Here is a 21,782-nt window from a genome sequence, read left to right as displayed (position 1 = left end):
TTGCACCGCTCAAAAGTAGTTAAGGGTAAGAGAAACAGAGAGAGACAGAAAGGCTCAGAGAGAGACAGAGAGAGAGAGAGAGAACATGAGAAGACAGTGACTCTGTATTTTCAGCGGGGAAAGAAAGAAGACTTTGAAGAAATATTAAATGGAGGGACAGAGAAGGTTATGCCATACCTTGGCAGCTTGGCTACAGGGGGAAAAAATAAAATGTACTTCTTAAAATAAATGCATCATGCCTATTGCTAAGGTATGGCAACATAACTGGTGTCTTGCCACCAGTCATGTTGCCATACCTTAGCTTTTACTGAAATGACGCCACTGGTACAGGGAGAGGGGGGGAGAGAGAAAGAGACCGGGGGCAAACAGAGCCATTAATTATAGATGGTCTTTACAGCTGCCAAACGGGGAAGTGAAGCCTCCAAGCTTCTCCCAGAGTGATGGGACCAGAGGAGGTGATCTACGGCTCCTCACACACATGTAAAAGACATCATAAATCAATAAGTGGGAATAATTAGAGGCCTAACTCATCCGTTCATGGGTGTCACTTCCCTGGGAGTGGGGCGAAGGATGGGTGCACCGCGGCATTGGTTCTTATAAACTTTTTCCATATCAAGGAACCCCCAAATTAATATGGGGGTTGACCGCGAACCGGGCCCCCCATGAAAACATTTTGTGCGTCGCGTGGCACACAATGAGTTGTGATGCGAAATGGGACATTCTGCATTACTTCTACTTTCGATACCTTATGTAAATTTTAAAACTACTTTTGTACTTTTACTCAAGTACATTTTGAATTCCAGACTTCTATATTGCAGTATTGATAATCTTAAGTAAAAAATTGTGAGCACTTTTTCCACCACTGCAGTAAAAATGTATCTATCTATCTATCTATCTATCTATCTATCTAGCTATCTATCTATCTATCTATCTATAGGCCTAGTAGCTACAGATGTGCCGTTTCAACTCTTCAGTATGTACTGCTCTTATTTCCTGAAAATCTCCTGAAAATGCATTTTTTCCAGTTTTCTTTCCCTGTTTTCCCGTTCAATTTTTTTTATGGAGAATGGAGCGTATTTTCGCAGGAACTCGCAAATGGCAAGAAACCACTCCATTCCCATTGAAAAGCAGAATCCACCTTCATAGGTGGATTTAAACTTCAAAGTCAGATAAGATCATAAAAATAGCAAAAATAGCTGATCTAAAAGCTCAATGTTCTGCAAATCCCCTGAAAATCTACCGTCTCCCCAATGGCAGGACGTGTGAAGTTTTTAAATGGCGGAAATGGCACATCTGTACCCACCTACCAAACGTGAGCCAGTGGTGGACTGTGAGTGTGTGTGTGTGTTAGGGCATTCACGAATAGTGATTTTTAGTATTCGAATTATTCGACCTCAAAGTATTCGAATAGTCGAATATTCGACAGGACTGGCCAAACTGTCAAATATTAAGTAAGCAAGAGGCGAACATTGTGAAAATAGCAGATCTACATGCTCACAACGCCTCGCAACGCGAGTCGTTGTGAGCATGTAGATCTGCTATTTTCACAATATTTATCTGCGGGACCGAATCACATTAAATGTAATACCTACAGTTCCAAGTGCTTGTCAGGGTGGGGGTCCCCAGTTAAAATATGTTTATTTTGGGGGTCACAGCCTAAAAAGGTTTGGGAACCATTGACAACTCATTCTTATGACTTCCTATCTAGCCAAGCTTTATAAACTATATATTTTGTAAAGAGAAAAAAAAAAAAGCGAATATTCGACTTCAGTGAACAACGTCAAATAGTGACTTTGATATTCGAATATTCGAATATTTGGTGAATGCCCTAGTGTGTGTGTGTGTGTGTGTGTGTGTGTGTGTGTGTGTGTGTGTCACCTCGGCTGGTGGCACTCCCTCAGGAGGGTGACATCTCAGCAGCAGCTCCTGGTCCAAGGCCACCTCCTTCCCCATGGGCTCCTCCTCAAAGTTCTTCCTCAGGTCTGACGGGACGTCCCAAAGAAAAAACACTGGTCAATATTAACCCCATATCCTTCTGCTGAGAGGAGTCCCTCAGGGCTCTGCACGAGTGCATTCTCTTTTTTCGCTCTGCATTCATATATCTTTGCTGAAAATAGCATATCTACAAGCTTGCAGCGCTTTGCATTGCGACGCGTTCTAGGCTTGTTGATCTGCTATTTCCTGGGAAAGTGGATGCTGGGGTCAGCCTCAATGACAGATTTTTCAGATTCAATAGATTCAATAAGCGGCATGCCCTCCAACTAAAAAAAAAAGAAAGAAAAAAACTACAAGCTCAATTTTGAGCTTGTACACCTGCTATTTTGGAATATTTCGTTAATCATTAGATAATAATATTCATGTCTTACAGTATAGTGAGTTTCTCAATAATGACCACAAAACATGCATATAAAGTTTAACAAGTAAAGAAACAAGGCTCGTCTCTGCCCGGACTCAAAACAGTTTCTAAAAGTCAAAATTTGCTTTCAAAGTTAACACTGGCTGCTTGCACAGGAAGGCAAGTATTATTAACATCTCACTGAGTAGTGTTTTTTTTCCCCCTGCCACACCAGATTCAGTGGTATATTTGTCAGCGGCACGCTGAGTTATACAGGTAAAAAGTTGGCAGCGTTCATTTTGCAGAGAGGGCTGAAATTGTAGAAGTATTGGTATCCAATGTGCCAGACTGGCTGTGGCTGGGCTGGGCTGGGCTGGGCTGGGGGGCACACAGACTGAACACTGTCTAACCTGGGTCTGGACACTGTCTGTCACCAGGCTGGCCTGCCCCACTGGAGTGCTTTACTTGTACGCTATTTTTTCTCTATGGGCAAAATCTCGATATTTCGATGGCACGTTGTTTTGAGCTCCCAGTAGTCTGGTAAGGGTTTAGGGTTAATGTTAGGGTCTAGGCTTTGGGGTTAGCATACACCAGGTTAGCATTCACCTGCGTCGGCAGGTTAGTGTTCACCCCCATTGGCAGGTTAGCCTCGAAACAACGGTACATCGTAATATCGACACGCGCCCTTTATTGCGTCCCTTTGTGTGGACTGTTCCCCTATAAGGACTACTTTTTCTACCATGTGGATTGTTTGCCTTACTTTTGCTTCCTTCTTGTGCTGCTACCTTTTGCATCTCATGTATAACCTCATGTAATGTACGTACATATTGTACATCATATACATACTTACTGTACCTGCTGCTACCTGGACCTACCGATATGTAGTCACTATAGAGCATTGCAGCGGAAGTGGTTTACTGGTCCCACTAAAAAATCTCCCATTAATTTTCCCCATAAATCTTTACAAAAATATTTATAACAATTATGTTAAGCCTAGAACCAAGCCATCTAGGATTGCAGTGAATCATGACGATAAAACCTTTGATCCTATGTGAAAACATAATTTAATATTAAATGATCTGATATACTACATTTGATAAATACCCTTTGTATAGCGATTTTCAAAATGTTCTTTTCATAGAAACAAAGGTTTTATGGCCATGATTCACTGCAATCCTGGATGGCTTGGATGGCTTAACATAATTGTTATAAATATTTCCGTGAAAGTCTATGAAGAAAATGAACGTGAGATTTTTTTAATGAGACCAGTAAACCACGCCCACTGCGATGCTCTATTTGCACCTTATGTCTAACCTATACCAGTGTGTATGCATGTATTGTAGGCTATGTATGCGTTTGAAAACGCCTGTGACCGTCTCCTGCTGTTACAACGCACATTTATGGTGGAATTAGCAGGACGAATGCAATGAAATATTCAAGACGTGAAATGGCTTCCGCTAAACCCTTCGAGTCTGTCTGTCTGTTACTGTCTGAGTTATGACGGTTTCCACCCGACAGCGATGATTTAATGCTCTACCTCCTGTGTGCTAAAGCTGCCTCCTAGCAGACGCATTAATGTCTCTCTCTCTCTCTCTCTCTCTCCCCCCGTTTTTTATTCTGACATTTTGCGTCGTACGAGTGGATTCCAAGCTGTGCGGTGATTTAACAAACTTTGCAATCAGGATAAAACACTGTGGGCCATCAAACTGCAACGGCCTCGGTGGTCATTTTTATGCCATCGTTAAGACTTTCCTCAGAGAAGCAGAAAAATAATCGCCCACTCATTGCACACAGAAACATGTATTAATATGCAAGCAACACTGTTGTGCAAGGGGTGGAAAGTAACTAGGTACATTTACTCTTCCATGTTTTGATACTTCTAACTCTTACTTTGCGGATTTTCATAATTTATAAAATAGAATAATCTGTAGCTCTACTTTTGGTAGTTATACTGTAGGTAGGGTAAGTGATATAATGTATTTGGCCAAAACAAAAAGCTATTTGTTAAACGGTTAAAGTACTCTATTCTGATAGTAATCACTGCTACAGTATATAGTTAAAAAAAAAGCTATAGCCTCTAATTACTAAAGACCTGTTACTGAACATCCCCAATGTAGTAGTTATGCCAATGAATTCCTCCTCACACACATTTTGTTCCCTCCCCACAGGTTAATTGTGTTTGTATATTATATAGACACTGGTCAAAGCCGGATCATGCCACGGTGGATTTGAAACCACAACCTCCATGGTGGCGGGCGGCCAGGCACTTTAGTACCCTGGTGTTTGAAACGACACTCTATAGCAATGAGTACTATCAGAATATTATTAATTTCTACGTTGTGATATTTATACTTTGCCTCATACTAAACAATCTGAGTACTTCTACTACCACCTCACTGCTGTTTATGCAGTGAGAGCCTTTGTTTTTTGTTAGCTTGTTTATGCCAGTGTTGCTCAAACTTTCAAATTTCAAGATCTCCCCATAACTCTGACAGTGTACAAATGGAACCAAATGAACCCGCTAGGGAGAACCACTGGTTTATGCATTGAGAGAGCTTTAGTTTTTTAGTTTGTGTGTTTGTGTGAAGGGGTTGTTCCACTCACAGGCGATCCTGATGTAAGCTTTCTGGCTCTTCTGGGTTCCCGTGGTGCTCCAGGCCACACACTGACACCAGTACTCATCCAGACCGAACACCTTCTCCACCTGCTGCCTGGTGATGTCGATCTTCACCTGCATGATGGGCAGCGCTGCAACGGGAGCACAGGACAACATCACTTACTGGACATCACATCACTGGTCATTTGGTTGACTGAAACTAAGTATGACGAAAAATGTTTGTCGATTTTGATTTATTGATTGAAGGCTTTATTAGAAGTTTGCATAGGAAAAGGTACATGACAGTACAGTTCCCTGTCAGTTCAACTAAAAGGATAAACACCACAAGAAAGCTTTTGGTCTTGTTTCAATTGAGGTCCTTTTTATAACTCAAACCACATCAAATTAAACAGTACTATGCAGAAAATAATCAGAAAGTTGTAAAAACAAAAGAAATAAATGGTATTTACAGTATCAAAAAATATCAAAAAATAATACAGTGCCCAAATCAAAGTGACCATAACAGTCAATGCTAGTTAGTGCAACAAGTATCTCTACATCATGTCAAACACAAGCAGAAATACTAAAAGAAAACTACTAACACAACCTAATAGTGCAGTGTCCAAAGGTCAGAGTGATAAAAACAACGGTATGGTCAGGCTTTGTCTTTTTTACCAGTTTTCGAGTAGCAGCCGCCTGTAAGTGACTTTTCAGAGCGGTTTTAAAGGAGGGTATGGATTTACAGTACACTCCTTTAAGGCATTCAGTAGGGCGTTCCACATTTGTGCGGCATAGCATGAGAAAAAATGTATCCCTTTGTTTGAGCCAAATCTGGGTTGGACGTGATCTGTGGAGCTGCCTCTGGCGTTGTAGTTGTGGACATGAACTACCTTTTTTCACTGACGAAAACTAAATAAAAACTAAGCTATGATGACTAAAACGAAGACTAAATATATTGATAGTTTCGTCGACAAATACAAACTAAAGGGAGCGACCAGTGGAGAAAAGATCCAGTAGAACTAAAAGATAAGTCATTTTATGTTTGGTTGTGCTCAGGTGTTGCACTCAGATCTACAAGCTCACAATGAGGTTGTAGATCGGCTATGTTCAACATGCAACCAGGTGGACAATCAGGCGTTACGAGCCATCAAGGCCTGACAAAATAAATGTTTGCAGACAAAATCAACTGTAGATTTTAGTGCCTTCCTGTCCATGCTGCACCCAAAGGCAGCATTCAAGGTAATTGCCTATTTTTTTAATGATTTTGCTATATTAACTAATTTAGCTGGGGACCCCCTGGAACCCCCTTTACAGACCCCTGTGTGTCCCCAGTCCACACTTTGAGAACCACTGCTGAATGTGGTCATGTCTGGAGAGCAAAAGGAAGATGCCAACACAGTTTCTTCTGCAACTTATGGGTGCGTTCGGAAATGCGCACGCGTTCGTTTATTCGGTGCACTTGGTGCGTTGTCGTTCGGAAATCCAGTGTGCGGCGCACCAGTGTGCTGAGTGCACGCACTCACCAACCCTACTCAGAAGATGGGGTTTGACGGTGTGGTGCGTCAGTGCGGTGCTTCTCATGGCCATGTCTCGAACGCTTCTTAGCTGTGAACAATGGAGGAAATGACCGCAAAATGCAGCATTTGCAGCTTAATTGGTCATTTGGGCTTGATAGTTTCACACGCATTAACGTGTAAACTAACAGCAGGTATTCCAATGCTATGAATTACATCTCCTTTCAATATCAACGTTACGTTAGCATACTTAGCAACTGCTGCTTTTCAGAAAGTTTGCCTTCAGAGTTCAGAGTGAAAAAGCACACAGCTGCCTCTTAAAACTGGTCGTTCGTAAATAAGCCACACTGAACGCACTCTCCAACGTCACGCCCACTGTACTCACTACACTGAGCACACACCCGGTGCGGGTTTCCGAACGCACCCAGTGTAATCTGTTGCCTCATGAGTGCAAACTGATCATATGAGTTTCATAGAAATTCATCCCTCCAGAAGAAAATACTGGAGGACAAAATTTAAGTGCATTTTGTTGCAGTCGGGCGGAAACCTTGTATCTTCATATTTCAACTGTTTTATGTAAATGAATGGCCACAGGCCTACTTGCCAGCATGCACAAGCGGCAACGGATCAATCGGCACATTTCTTACATTTCCTGGAAATTAACGGTTTTGGACATACAAGGTTTCCACCCGACAGTGTGGATGTGTGCTACTGACCCACACCGGGGCGAGGGGGGGAACCCAATTTACTGCCGGGCAAAAATAAACAAGGCCAGCACTGTAATCAAATCTAAACAAGAGTGCTTGTTAAGCAGGGTGAGAGTGAGAAGAAAGCCCCCACGGCTGTACTCTCAGTGTAATTTGGAGGGTGGCAAAGACAGCAACAGTTCAAACGTGGTCTCTATCAAAGCCATCGGAACAAGGGAGAGGGACATACACACTCAAGCAAAATCTCTCAGCCTTAGTCCCAGGTGAGATCTCAATAAAAGCATTTCCGGTGCTACGTTGTTGATACAAGCAACGGTGAACAAAGTGCTAATGGTGGACAAAGTCAAAAGACAAAGTACAGTTACACACTCCTGGTCAAATATTACTCAACTACAAGTGGCAGCTGCTCACTCAAACTTTGTACTTGAGTTGAATAAATGGTAAATTGTGCATTTATATAGCGCCTTTATCCAAGGCGCTTTACAGATATTGTGCATTACATTCACCCATTCGCACACGCATTCATTCACCGATGGCAGAGGAAACCATGCAAGGCACCAACCTACTCACCGGGAGCAACTAGGGGTTCAGAGTCTTGCTCAAGGACTCTTCCACACTAACTCTGGGGGAGCCCGGGATCGAACTGGGAACCCTCCGTGTTCTAATGACGGTTTCTCTACCCCTGAGCCACTGCCGCCCCTGTTGAAGTACTGGAGTACTTGCTTTTAAGTTTAAAAAGCAAAAAAAAAAGAAAATAAAAATCTCTTTTTATGTCAATGCATGGCTGTCTTAAACTTTTGACAATTAACAAGGAAACGATTTTCCAGAAATGCTCTAAAAATAAATGAAAATAGCAGATCCCAGAAATGTAGTGAACTCAAAAGTATTGGTCTTTGAAGTTTACTGGAGTGAAAGTATCCACAAATATATACTCAAGTAAAGTACAATGTATTTGAGGTCAGTATGGAGGGCAGACAATGTGTCAATATATGGCAATAACACTCAAGCAAACTCAACATTAATCTCAGGAGAGGAGGAGAGATGTCAATAAAAGGAAGCATTTCTGTTGCTACGTTGCCATGTGGGAGGAGAGGCGCACGCAGGGTTCTGGTGCTTTTCAAGACGGAAGGAGAGGACCTCATCAAACCCAACCCCCTCCCGTAACAAAGAGAAAGCCATCCAGACAGAAATCCTAATAAAAGGCGTTCGTTCAGCCGAGCCATCTAAAGCAAAACAGCGCTGTCATCCTGAAGCCACGGATGGAGGATTGGAGGACTGCAATTATTCCCCATAAACAAGGAATATAAGCGTACCAGCTCCTATTCATTCAATCCCTGCTCTTGATATTTGAGGAGCCATCTTTCAATGCATTTTCCTTTCCCCCCTCAAGCACCACATATGACCCCTTTGCACGCCTGTTTCATATACAGGGTCCAGACATCTAGGGAAGTTCTGCCCGAGCTAGTCTCATTTCGTCTCTCGCTCAATGTCTGGTGCTTTCTCGCACTCTCAAACTCAAGCTCTCTGGGGGCATCTGAAGAGAGGCCCTGACCCCTTTCATAAGAACGCGGAGCATATCACACAAACGAACGCGCATGCACGTACGCACACACACAGATGACAATCCTGTATCGTCTCTGTCAGATGGAAACATCATATGTCCAAAACTGTTACCTTCCAGGATTCAAATTCAAAAATAGCAAAAGTAGCATATCGTTGTTGTCGGGTGGAAACCTTGTATTTCAAAACCGTTTGTTTAGTTATTTATCATTTTAAAAATGATAAATAAGTGCACAATGATAAATAAGTGCACATAGATCTGCCGTTTTCACTACTTTTGTGCGACAGCCTTGTCTGATGAAGCAGGGCTTTGCTTTTCTGAAAAACATTACACATTTGAAACTTGGAGATACGAGGTTTCTGCCCGACAGTGACGATATCCACAAGCTCAAAATGCATCGCTTGTGGATCTGCCACTTTTGATGCTTTTGTGCGACGCTAAAGTATGATCAAGTAGGGCGTTAGTTTACAAAAAAACACCAAAATGGTTAGAATGTGGAGATAGGAGGTTGCAGTAGATGTAACGTAGGTCGATGGAGAGAGGCTCTCCAACTGCCATTTAGCTAAAAGCACTTATGGTGACGCTTGTCTGGCAAACACTTGATCTGGTCTGCAGCGATCATCTCCAGCTCAGGCGAGAGGCTCTAATTCAAGTTGGCCCTGAGTGCAACAATCAGACCCTCAATCCAACCTATAGGCCAATTATACAAAGCACCTGACCTCCCCCCATTATGGCATCACCATTAAAAAGCCAAAGCGGTATCTTTCAGTAAACAACATGAGGTGTTTGCACACACACACACACACACACACACACACACACACACACACACACACACACACACACACACACACACACACACACACACACACACACACACACACACACACACACACACACACACACACACACACACACACACAATGTGGTGTAAGAAATACTATACACTCCAATTCCTTCTTTTCCTGCAAAACAACACAATTATGAAGCTTGTGCAAAACAAGAATTTCACCCACTTATTTACACCTGTAAACCTGAGATGTGACAATGAAACTGTTTCCTTTTTTATATATCTCTGGGACTGAGATTCTTTTTTGTGTTTTTTTTTAAGAAATGTTCTAAAAACAAGAATGAAAATAGCATATCTAGAAGCTCTATATCTGCAGATAGAGATAGAGATAATAATGGTCCTAAAAGTGTAAGTATTTGTCTTTTGAAGTGTACTGGAGTGAAAGTATCCAAAAATAATACCAGAGTAAAGCACCTGTCACAAATTATTACATAATTGTCTAATCGCGATTATTTTTCATAATTGTCATAATTGTTTTCCATGTTGAAACATTTTCATATATTTAAAAAAAATAATCAAAAATAGTGGAAATAGCCGATCTACAAGCTCACAACGTGTCGCATCGCGACACGTTGTGAGCTTGTAGATCGGCTATTTCCACAATCAATGGTCTTTCTTGAGTATAAAGTTGTCAAATATGTCAGTAATCTCTTTGCATATTTAGGTTATGTGTCATATCTACCATGTGCTACTTAAAAGCCTACAAGCCAAACAGAAATGTAATTGCCAACGTCAAAAACACAATTAAATTGTTAATCGCAAATTATTTGAGTGACAATTAATCGTCATGTAAAATGTCATAATCGTGACAGCCCTATCAGTATGGGTCTATTTAGTTCCATTTGCACACTGAAAGAGTTACAGAGTAACGTAATGTGGAAACCCTGGTGGTCCCCACCCAGTACCCGACGTCGAGAGCACTGGCGTGTTCCCGTCTTTTTAATGCCTATACCGCCGCGTATGAGCCCTCTCAGCGCCCACAGCCATGTATTAGCGTCTTAATGGAGTAGCTCTCTCAGCGAGTGTGATTACCTCCACCACGGTACAGCCAGCCATACTCCACCCCCTCCAGCCACACTCACAGCGTCAACAACCCCCCCTGTGCTGCTGCTGTGCTTAAGATTGTTTGTGGAAAAAACTCCCGCCTTCTCTGCCATTCCACAGCTTACCAAAAAAAAAAAAAAAAAAATAGACTAAATCCTTATTCATACTTCGTCGTCGCGCGCCGAGAACAGCCGTCCTACAAGCTCGCGACGCGTTGTGAGCTTGTAGGTCTGCTGTCCTCGGCTGTGCGTTGGCGCGCGACGGCTTAGGCTCTCAACACAGCTGCGCGTACAGAACAATGATGCACACACTGTACAGTAGCTCTAATGACAGTTATTTTGCACAATTGCTTTGGCACACTTCTCAAAAGATAATGAATGTTGAACATAACAATGTACGCCAAAAAAACACTCCAAACCGCCGGGCACTTGTTAACAACAGATTATTTGAATTTGTGTTCTTTTATTCTTTTTACAAACAAAACCAAAATAGCGTATTTTTTATTTGTAAATGTTTTTAGCACGTCTGTGAAAAGTATGATTGCCTCCAATTCTCTCTGATTGAAACTGATTGTGTTGCTTCTCAGTTGAATACGCTCACTCATTTACCACTTATGTTATTGTGCAAGTCATCAAATGCTAAAAGAGACAAACATGTATACCAGGCATAATATATGAATAATCATAACGGTAATATGGATTTTTTTATGACGTCAACTAAATCGGTGAATTGCCTGTCAGGTGAAACTTGAAGTGCACTAATGAAAGGGGAGGTCCTCGCAGCTTTCACCAACCAATCACACGTCATGTCGCGTTAACTGACAGCTGCTATTCATCATGAGTATGGATGTTACGGTTAGTTTGGGTAACTCGGTTAGACTGTGGTAAGAGCGCTTGTTTTGTCGTTCACCACACACCAATCACCACCAGATGGCGACGACAGCCATTCACTAGTGAAGGCGCTGACGTCACTCGTTTGCGACTCTCTTTCTTTATTTACTAGCCTAGCCTAGCCTAGCCTAGCCTAGCCTAGCCTAGCTTGCCCAGGCCTTACGGCCTGGGCATAAATATAACGATTGCATTCACCACGGCTTCGTAACTCGCGCGGCCGGCCCTGGCCCGCTCTTCGCGGCCACTCGCGCCTGCGGCGCTCGGGGGCGAAGAGCAGGACCAAGGTCCGCTGGCCTTCGCGCCGCTTGCAATGTCGTGGACAATCGAGCGGCTCCGCCTGGAGGACGTTGTTGTGGCGACCGCTTGTTCCGCCCCGTGCTGCACGGCGAGCGCTCCGTTTCTCTATCTAACCGTTTCTCTATCTAACCGTGACATGGATACCGCTAAACATATTCATAGATCTTGACCACGACACGATCGCCACAATTTTATATTTGATATTTACACACAAAAACTGCACCGTGCGCGCACGCACACACGCACGCACACACGCACACACGCACACACACACACACACACACACACACACACACACACACACACAGTAAAGTACTTTTTCTTTGGTACTCTAGCATAATTTGATGCCAATACCTTTGTACTTTTTTAGTTTTGAATACAGGACTTTCACTTCTAACAGAGGTATCTCTGCATTGTGGTATTGCTGCCTTCACTTAAGTAAAAAACTTTCTCCAGTCAGTGTTAGGAAGACACAGAGCTGACCCTGATTATATCGTTGCTGTCGGCCAGAAACCTCTTATCTCCATACTCTAACCTTTGGTGTTCTTTCGTAAATCAACGTCCTACTTGATCATACTACAGCGTCACACGAAAGCATCAGAAGTAGCAGATTCACAAGTTCGAAACGTGGTGGGAGGCGACGCGTTTTGAGCTTATAGATCTGCTACTTTTGCTACTCTTGAATTTGAATCCTGAAAAGTAACCCATTTTGGACATACAAGGTTTCCATCCGACAGAGACGATATATAATGTGGACCATGTTAATTAAGCAGAGCCTTGCCATGGCAGAGTGCAGTCCAATGTACAGTGAACTTGCTCCAGTGACAGTCCCTTCAATTATCCTACCATCCCACAGGGAAAACAGGTACCCTACAGTATATGCCCTCAGGCAATACTGGACTTATTAGTGTGGATGCCCTAACAGTACTTGTCCGACTTTCTTTCTTTCTTTCCATCTTTCCGGATAAACTTTATTTTGCCGCGGTACTCGCTACTCCCCCCACAGTTTTGGTGGCACGCACTTGGGCCATATGTCAAATTAACCAGCTCTGGACTCATCTGCTTGCATTTAGCTAAGAGATACGTTATGTAGCTTCATTTATATTAAATTATTAGTGAATTAATTGTCTCCATTGACTTGAATGGGAAAATCCAAAAATGTAACTTTTTCCAAATATGGAGATGACTGCCATCATAGATGTTTGACGTCATAGACCACATGAGACTGACACAGTATGTCCATATATGGCTTAATATTGATGACATCAAGGATCTCCATATATTGGCATTAAAAGGGACAACGACTGACAGAGATCTCCATATATGGCCATGAATGTATTAGTGAATTAATTTAGACTTGAATGGGGAAAATTCAAATGGTAAGACGGAATTCATTTCAAATGGTAAGACGGAATTCATTTCAAATGGTAAGACGGAATTCATTTCAAATGGTAAGACGGAATTCATTTGCAAGTGTGAATCGCATCACGGCAACCACACTTGCAATGTCCAATTTCATCTTTCTAGTTAGTAGTAGTAGTAGTATCGGTAAATTAATTCCATACTTCATCCCAATGCGACATGTTGAGTCCATTTTCACTACTTTTAAAAGATTTTAAAAAGTGAAAGTGGTTACAGTATGTGTGCCTGTGGGTTTTATAAAAAAAATGATCCAAGCATTAACGAGAGCTTTGTGACGGTTTAATAACTAGATTGGATCCATAGGAACACGGGTTCTTTTTTGCTCCCCATTTCCTGAGAAAGTGTTGACTGAGAGAAATGTAACGCCCGGGATTCGAACCTGGGTCTCACGCATAAAAGTCCAACATCTTAGCCACTAGACCAAAGGGACATCCCTGTGGACTGGGGGAGACACTAGAATGTTGAGGCCATCAGGCTGAGCTGGTGAGTCACTCTTGCTACAGAAAGTCAGAGTGCAACCTCTGGCTTTCAAACCGTCGACGCTGTCAGCATCTCTAGTGTTGAAAAGCCACTAGATGACCTTGAGACCACCCTACAAGGTTACCCTTTGACACAAGCTGTAGACTATATGCTCCTTTTCACAAGCCATTGTGAGAACTGTTGCTCGGTGGCAGAGCTGATCCTCAACCAGTTGCGTCAAAGCGCCACAACAGCGGCTGTGCTGGATCGATTGGATCGCTGTGATGGAATGATTCAGGTCAGATTCCTTAACAAATTCACTGCCAGCTAGTTCATTCTTCTACCATTTTTTGTGGTCACATGTTCAGACACTGGATTCTGATTGGCTTAAAACAGTGGTAAATCAGTCAACAACCTTGAGTTGGCTCATGGACCCCGCCCACTGTTGTGCTGCAGTTGTAAAACTAAATAACCTTGCAAGTTACAACTGTGTTTTCTTTCATATATGGTAGAAGTGGTAGAAAAGCAATTTACCATTCGAGGGTTGTGGGTTGTTGGCTTCGCCTCGTGCCACAACCCTGAAAGTGGTAAATCAGCCAACAACCCACTGCCTCTCATGGTAAATGGCTTACTTTCACCCACCACTGCCAGGGGGTTTCCATTGTTTTTCATTGTGTTTACCTGGTAACCATGGTAACCAGGTAAGACGTCTTAAAAAAAATGCAAATCTTTGATATTCTTTTAAAGCAAACATTTTTAACTCAAATCTTTGCTTCTGGGGGGTCCCTGGAACAAGATATTTTGAGATGGGGGTCCGCGGTCAGAAAAGTACATATAATTCTAGGGGTCCTTGACATTAAAAACTTTGAGCACCACAGATAAAGGAAAACAGAGCAAGTCTGGTCCTCTCTCACTGAATACTACAAAACGAGGGAGTGCACACGAAAGAAATTAAATAATTCACCCACTGTGACAAATAAATGTGACTCACAGACTCTGCTGAGAACCGAGAACCATTTAACACTGGGGCCTGGGTGTCAATAAGAAGACAGATTAGACGAGACTTAAAGGTGTGGGTATGAGGATAATTACCAGGGACACACACACACACACGTTTAAGAAATAACATCATCGTTTACACAAACACAGAAAGGTACTTTTCATTTTGAGGGCACTGACTTTTAGAGTCAAACGGCTGGGCCGAGCTCTGACCTTTATAGCAGGTGAGCTATGGTGTTGTGCTGCACCAAATGAGCTGCTCTGACAAATGCTGCGGCAGAGCTCCCAGAATGTTAACAGTACACCGCTTTAAGAAATGAGAACTTTACTGACCTTAAAGTAGTGTGAAATGCAAGGTAAAACAAACAAAAGCAGCAATTATGGCATTATTAACTCTTTTACTGCCTTATTTATTTTTTATGTATTTGTGCTACTGCCATCAAAAAGTAGCTTACCTTTGCGATGTTATAGAAAATTATCTATGCATTATTTCCAAACCAAATCTTTTTCAGTTCACACTTATAGCTGTACTCTAGCCAAACTGACTGCAGGGGGTAGCCTTGTGCAACAAATGGCACCCCCCTCGCCCCACAGTTCAGCGCGTAGAAATCCTTTTTCTAGATCAGGTCCACAGAAAACAGCCAGGAAGTCATTTGGGAATACATTATTGTTTATGTGTGGTGCAGATTTGAGAGCAGCGTCACAGGAGCTGTTTTTACTATACACACACACACCCGCGCGACCCCTCATCAGCTTACAGTGCTCAAACAACTTAAAAGAACGAGTGTTCGTATTGTCAACAATAACTCGCCGGAATGGGGCGAACGTTAATGTACTGTACATAGCGGTAAAAGAGCCTGTTGAAGACCCCTGCTCTATATTCTAACGTTTCGCAATCCGAGCTGGAATCGAACCCCGATTTCCTATTCAGCTTGGCAGACTGGCAGGTAATAGAAAACGCCAAGAGAGCTAGCTGTGAGTGTGTATGTGCATGTGTATGTGCGCGTCCATGAGCGCGCGCGTGTGTAGCCCTTAGCTACTATAAAGAGGACAGCATAATTAGACAACTGGAAACACCTGCCGATCAATTAACCCCGGCACAGCAGAGGCCAAATCACACGCCTCCACCCCCCTACCGCCGTCACCCTGGCAACCAACAAACAACCAATAAAATCACAGCGTGGCCATCCATCTGGTCTATGGGACGTGGCTACAGAGACAGAGCCAAGACATAGCCCATGGCAAAAATGCTAATGATCAGCTTAAATTTGCGAAAAGTGAAGAGGAAGAAAGTTTGCATCCTTACTCCCTGGTTTGTGCTGTTCGTACATGTGCCAATGATCATTGGTCAACTCACTGAGGAGAAGAATTATAAATGAGGACAGAATCACAGGGGTTTCTCCATTTCAGAGGAGGATGTTATAGTTTACAGCTTTACAGCTAGTTTACTTTAAGCAATCAATACATCAACATCAATTGCATAGAAATATCAATCTAGAAAAAATAACGTAGGTAGACCAAGCACCTAATCAGTAGAAAACGTTAAATAAAACCTAAGAATGCTCTCTAGCCTTCATGTATGGTCATTGAGGGTAGGTGAGTGCTACAGTAAGTGCTATGGGCTTAGGTGGAGTCTGAAGAGGTGAGTCTTCAGGCCACGGCGGAAGCTAGGGAGTGAGTCTGTAGTTCTAAGAGCAACAGGGAGTTTATTCCACAGTTTGGGGGCCCAGAGTACCGTATATGTATGGTAATGGGAATGCTGTATATTGGAAACCTTGTATGTCCAAAGCCAGGAAATGAAAAACCTGTGTTCCAACGGAACAGTTTACAGTTTAGGCATTTGGCAGACGCTTTTAATCCAAAGCGATTTACAATAAGCAGGTAATACACAGGAACCAATATAGCCTAGTTATTCTTTAGTCATAAGCACTTGTTAAAACTTTTAACTGGATTTATACAACCCTAGACACACAACCACTTTCACTTTTGTTCGACAATAGACACTAAAAAAAACGATCTTTTTCTACATTGCTATGCATTGTGAGCTTGTAGATCAGCTATTTTCCCTACATTTCTGTGACACTCACACAACAAAGTAGGGCATCAATTTACCAAAAAACAACTATACAACTTTCTTCAAGTCTAAACAGTTCAACTAATGGCCAAAGTTTCTGGCCGCAATATGCATATTGTAACTAAAGATCTGGGACATGAATTCCACTTTATATCCACTTATTCTACTGGTTTATACAGAATACCTTTACTTTTCTCTCTCCCAATAATAGGACACGATGAATGAAGATCTATATTGTTGCTGTCGGGTAGAAACCTCTCATCGCCACATTACAACCTTGAATGTAAATGAATGAATGAGTGTCGCACAAAAGTATTGAAAATAGCAGATCAGATCTTGAGCTATTATCACATTTATAAATGTTTCATCACGGTTTAACTTATTGAATATCTTGATAGTAGTCTGCCCACACCCGTCCTTTCTCTGTAAATATACCTTATGATTGTTCCGAGTGGCCGGTAGAGCGGCCGGATGGGAACCGCAAGGTTCCCGGTTCGATCCCGGGCTCTCCCAGGGAGCTAGTGTCTAGAGCCCCATTTCCACTGTAGGGCCAACCCAGAACAAGAACTTTCCTGAACGAAGAACTTTCAAGAACCTGTGAAGTTCCGGGACCAAGTTCTGCTTACGTTTCCATATAACCAGAACTAACCGGGAAGGTCCCAAAAAAAGAGCAGCAGCGCTGCTGGCCCCGCCCATAGGTTCCCAGAACTAAAGTTTAGTTCTACCTCAGGAGCAGGACCTAAAAAAGGTTCCACAAACCTCGTCTGGAACCGGGCCGTACGCAATGGAAACAAAACCAGAACCAAGAAAATAGGTTCCTGAAAGTTCTGGTTCCACCTTGCAGTGGAAAAGGGGCTATAGTGTCCGTGAGCAAGACACCCCTAATTGCTCCCGATGAGCAGTTGGTGCCTTGCATGGTTTCCTCCAACATTAGTGTATGAATGTGTGTGTGTGTGTGTGTGTGTGTGTGTGTGTGTGTGTGTGTGTGTGTGTGTGTGTGTGTGTGTGTGTGTGTGTGTGTGTGTGTGTGTGTGTGTGTGTGTGTGTGTGTGAGTGTGAATGGGTCAATGTAGTAATGCACAATCTATGTAAAGCGCTTTGGATAAAAAGCACTATATAAATGCAACATTTTACCATTTACCCTCTGGGGCTTTTCGTGTTATCCTTTCAGCATAACCTTTGACTGTCCTTCCTAAACTGCCAATAATCGTGTTAATAAAATACACAATCAATCACAAATAAAATAAAATGTAATAAAAAAGAAATGGTTTTGGACATACGAGGTTTCCAACCCCGACAGGGACAATATGGAGATGCAAAGCCTTGAACAATAGTTTGCGGAGGTGAGAAGCGGCGCTGCTCGGCTGGGTAATTGCATTCTGTTTTTCGTCCTTATCTCTCTCTCCTGGCTTCCATAATTACCTGCGTTCTGTCTCCCCACACCAACTCCCCCCCGCTAACACCACCGCGCTGAGTCACTCTGTCCAATTTCACGGCAATTAATAAAATAGGACAAAACAATCTCATTGTCATTGGTTGTTGTAAACAAAAGAAAGCAAAAAAATAAATAAAAAAATAAGGAAAGAAAAGAAAAGGCGTTGTGTAATTTTACACAGCCGCTAATGGAGATCCAAGCCCGCTTTGTCCACGCTCACTTTAGTGTCACTTCTCAATTCAATTTGGTTTAGCTCAATGACAACACTTTCTGAAGATCGTGAGAGGTTTTGAATTGTGACCTTGAAATGCACTAGTGGAACCAAGTATATGTACTCAAGTATTGTACCATTTTGAAGCATTTTATTTCCCTTTACTTTTAAATAGATTCATTGTATTAATTACTAGGCAAATATTATACCCTACTTTTCACTCCGCTACAATCATTTGAAAACTTTAGTTACAAGCGGAGTTAGACTATATTATTACAAAACTACGTTTACCAATTAAGCCCCATTTTATACTTTGGCTATTTGAAAATAGCCGATCTATAAGCTCACAATGCATACTGATGCACCACGTTGAGAGCTTGTAGAGCAGGTATAAAAAATATCATTTTTTAACCATTTTGTGCTCATCCATAACGAGTGGGCTACTGTACTGTTACTTTAGCACTGTAAGTCTACAGTGATGCCCATGCTTTTGTACTTTGATATTTTGAATAAGGACGTTTTACTTTAGCATTTCTCGATTGTGGCATTGCTACATTCATTTAAGAAATCTGAGTATTTCTTCCACCACTGCTGAGACGTGGGTGTTTGGGTGGCTGAACCAGCACTTAACATCTGGTAGAATGTAAGAATGGTGATCCCAGCATACAAACTCAAGACCTGACGTTCAGACCTTTCCATTTGCAGAGAGAATGTGGGTTTATTTTGCAGTGTGTTGTGTACGTATCTCATAAATAGCAGATGTGTGCATACGCCTCCCAAAAACAAATCGACACCGGCGGTCGGCCCGTAGCTGCCTGGGTTCAACAGCTACAGTACAATTCAATTAGCACTGCAACTACCTGTACTTTATCAGCGATTATTCTATTACGTTTTCGATTATAAAATGCATACCGTCGGACCAGTGGAACTTTGGAACAATGGGACGATTTTGTGTATAGCTGATTGTCCCCACAAAAAGCGATTAAAATCTATGCAAATAATACATCAGAATATGTGACCAAAGACATATGGAAAGTTTATAAATAAATGCAAAGAAAGTGGCTTTCCGAAATGAAGACCATGAAGAATTTAGACAGAAAAAGTTAAACTTCAGATTGAGGGGGCGAAATAGGCACAGAGACAAGTGTATGGAAGATGCCGTTAAAGCCACTAACCCCAGGAAGGTGTGGAATACCATGACAACTATGACAGGAATGTCATCAACTCTGACAGATAATCAACTTTTGTTGCCGTCGGTGGGGAACCCTGTATGTCCCAAACCGTATATATTTTCATTGTTTTTAAGACATTTAAAAAAGTGAAAATAGCCAATCTATAAGCTCGCAAAACACGTCACATTGTGATGTGTTATGAGCTTGTAGATCTGCTATTTTCACCGCTTCGGTGAGACACTCTTGTATGATGAAGTAGGGCAGTGTTTCTCAAATGAGGGTACGTGTACCCCTAGGAGTACGCAGAGGTACTGCAGGAGAAAATGCCACCATGCAAAAAATAAAAATAGAAGTATAAATCATGATAACTACAATTGAATTAGAAGGAGAAAAAAACATTTACTGTTATGTTTAATGATGACACTTGGAGAAACTTTTTGTGAGCCTGATAGTTGCTAACCCAAATGACATGGTACCAGGCAACTGGGATGTGCTTGAATGTATGTTATTGACATGAAAGCTGACTGAAATGTCATGGCCACAGTGTTGAGAATAAATCTGTTCAGGAGGCAATGTTTGAAATTCTCACTCCCTTATATTTTTTGTGATGTTATATTCTTGAAAAGGGGGTTATCATAACATCATATACCACTAGTTATGTCGGGTAAAGGGGGAACTTGGATTCAAAAATCAGGGAAAGGGGTACTCAAGCCAAAAAAGATTGAGAAACACTGAAGTAGGGCATTCATTTACCAAAAAATAAATAAATCAGAAAGTTGAAATATGGATATAGGCCACAAGCTTTTTGCCTGACAGCAAGGCTTCGTCTCTGCCGATGACCTGAACTCTTTCTTTACAAGATTTGAATCAATAGATAATTCTGTTAAGAGCACAGAAACACTCAATACTATTATACCTGTTGCCTCAGACATCACTGTCAAATATTCCAGCCTATGCATACCAAGAAGGCTGTGTGCACTGTAGGAGGATTTTGCAACTGAGCAGACTCCATGCATGGAAGCCAATCTTCCAGGCTTATAGAGACACACACGCATACACACTAGGGCATTCACGAATAGTGATTTTTAGTATTCTAATTATTCAACCTCGAATAGTCGAATAGTTGACAGGACTGGCCAAACTGTCAAATATTAAGTAAGCAAGAAGCGAACATTGTGAAAATAGCCGATCTACATGCTCACAACGCCTCGCGTTGCGAGGCGTTGTGAGCATGTAGATCGGCTATTTTCACAATATTTATCTGCGGAACCGAGTCACATTAAATGTAATACCTACAATTCCAAGTGCTTGTCAGGGTGAGGGTCCCCAGTTCAAATATGTTTATTTTGGGGGTCACAGCCTAAAAAGGTTTGAGAACCCCTGGCATTCTTATGACTTCCTATCTAGCCAAGCTTTATAAATTATATATTTTTTAAAGAGAAAACCAGAAAAAATAAAAATAAGCGAATATTCGACTTCGGAGAACAACGTCGAATAGTGACTTTGATATTCGAATATTCAAATATTTGGTGAATGCCCTAATACACACGCACGCACGCACGCACGCACGCGCACACACTCTGCCTGTCTGTCCGTCATGAAAAAGACTATGCAAATAAAACTACTGACGCTTAATTCTGTGTATTCATCTTGTTAACCCTGGGAACCAAAAGCAGGGTAACCCCCTACTTTGGGGGGGTCATTATAGTAGAAAGTTTTCAAAATCTTTCAAATCTCAAACAATGTATTTTTACAATTTCAAAAATCGTGCCGTGCTTTGAGCTTGTACATCTACTATTTTTGGAAAAAGTTTCAATTTAAATCCTTTTAACATGGGGCGCCCGCTGGCCTAGTGGTCAAGGCGCATACCACATACTAGGCTATACTAGGCTGTGATGCCTGCTGGCGTCGCAGGTTCGATTCCCGATCCGGACGACCTTTGCTGCATGTCATTCCCCATCTCTCTCCCCATTTCCTGTCAGTCTACTAGCCTGTCAAATAAAGGCATAAAAAGCCAAAAAAAAAGAAAATCTTAAAAAAAAAAAAAAAAATCCTTTTAACACCTCATCCAGTGCCAAAACCGAAAATGTTCGGTTTTTTAAAACGTATTACATATGCCAAAACCGAAAAAGTTCGGTTTTTGATCCAGGATTGCATTGGATTTTTTAGAGCTCATTCTTCTCTGTTTTTTCCCATGCATGAGGTGTGCAAGGTTT

At 42.0% G+C, this 21,782-nt stretch overlaps 1 protein-coding gene across 1 annotated transcript in view; it reads right to left on the bottom strand.

Moving 5' to 3' along the window:
- The window catches only part of unc5a (unc-5 netrin receptor A), a gene marked incomplete at both ends in the record, with an annotated part of 299,628 nt that overhangs the window by 171,212 nt on the left and 106,634 nt on the right, over window positions 1-21,782 (bottom strand). The window contains 2 exons of the mRNA XM_080746558.1: window positions 1,879-1,982; window positions 4,940-5,083. Coding sequence (XP_080602684.1) covers window positions 1,879-1,982; window positions 4,940-5,083 — 248 coding nt within the window. The remainder of the gene's footprint in view (window positions 1-1,878; window positions 1,983-4,939; window positions 5,084-21,782) is intronic.

The sequence above is a fragment of the Nannobrachium achirus genome, assembly GCF_963921795.1.
Source record: "Nannobrachium achirus genome assembly, chromosome: 17".
NCBI lineage: Eukaryota > Metazoa > Chordata > Actinopteri > Myctophiformes > Myctophidae > Nannobrachium > Nannobrachium achirus.
Note: the sequence above shows the minus strand (reverse complement) of the source record. Positions and strands in the feature narration are given on the sequence as shown.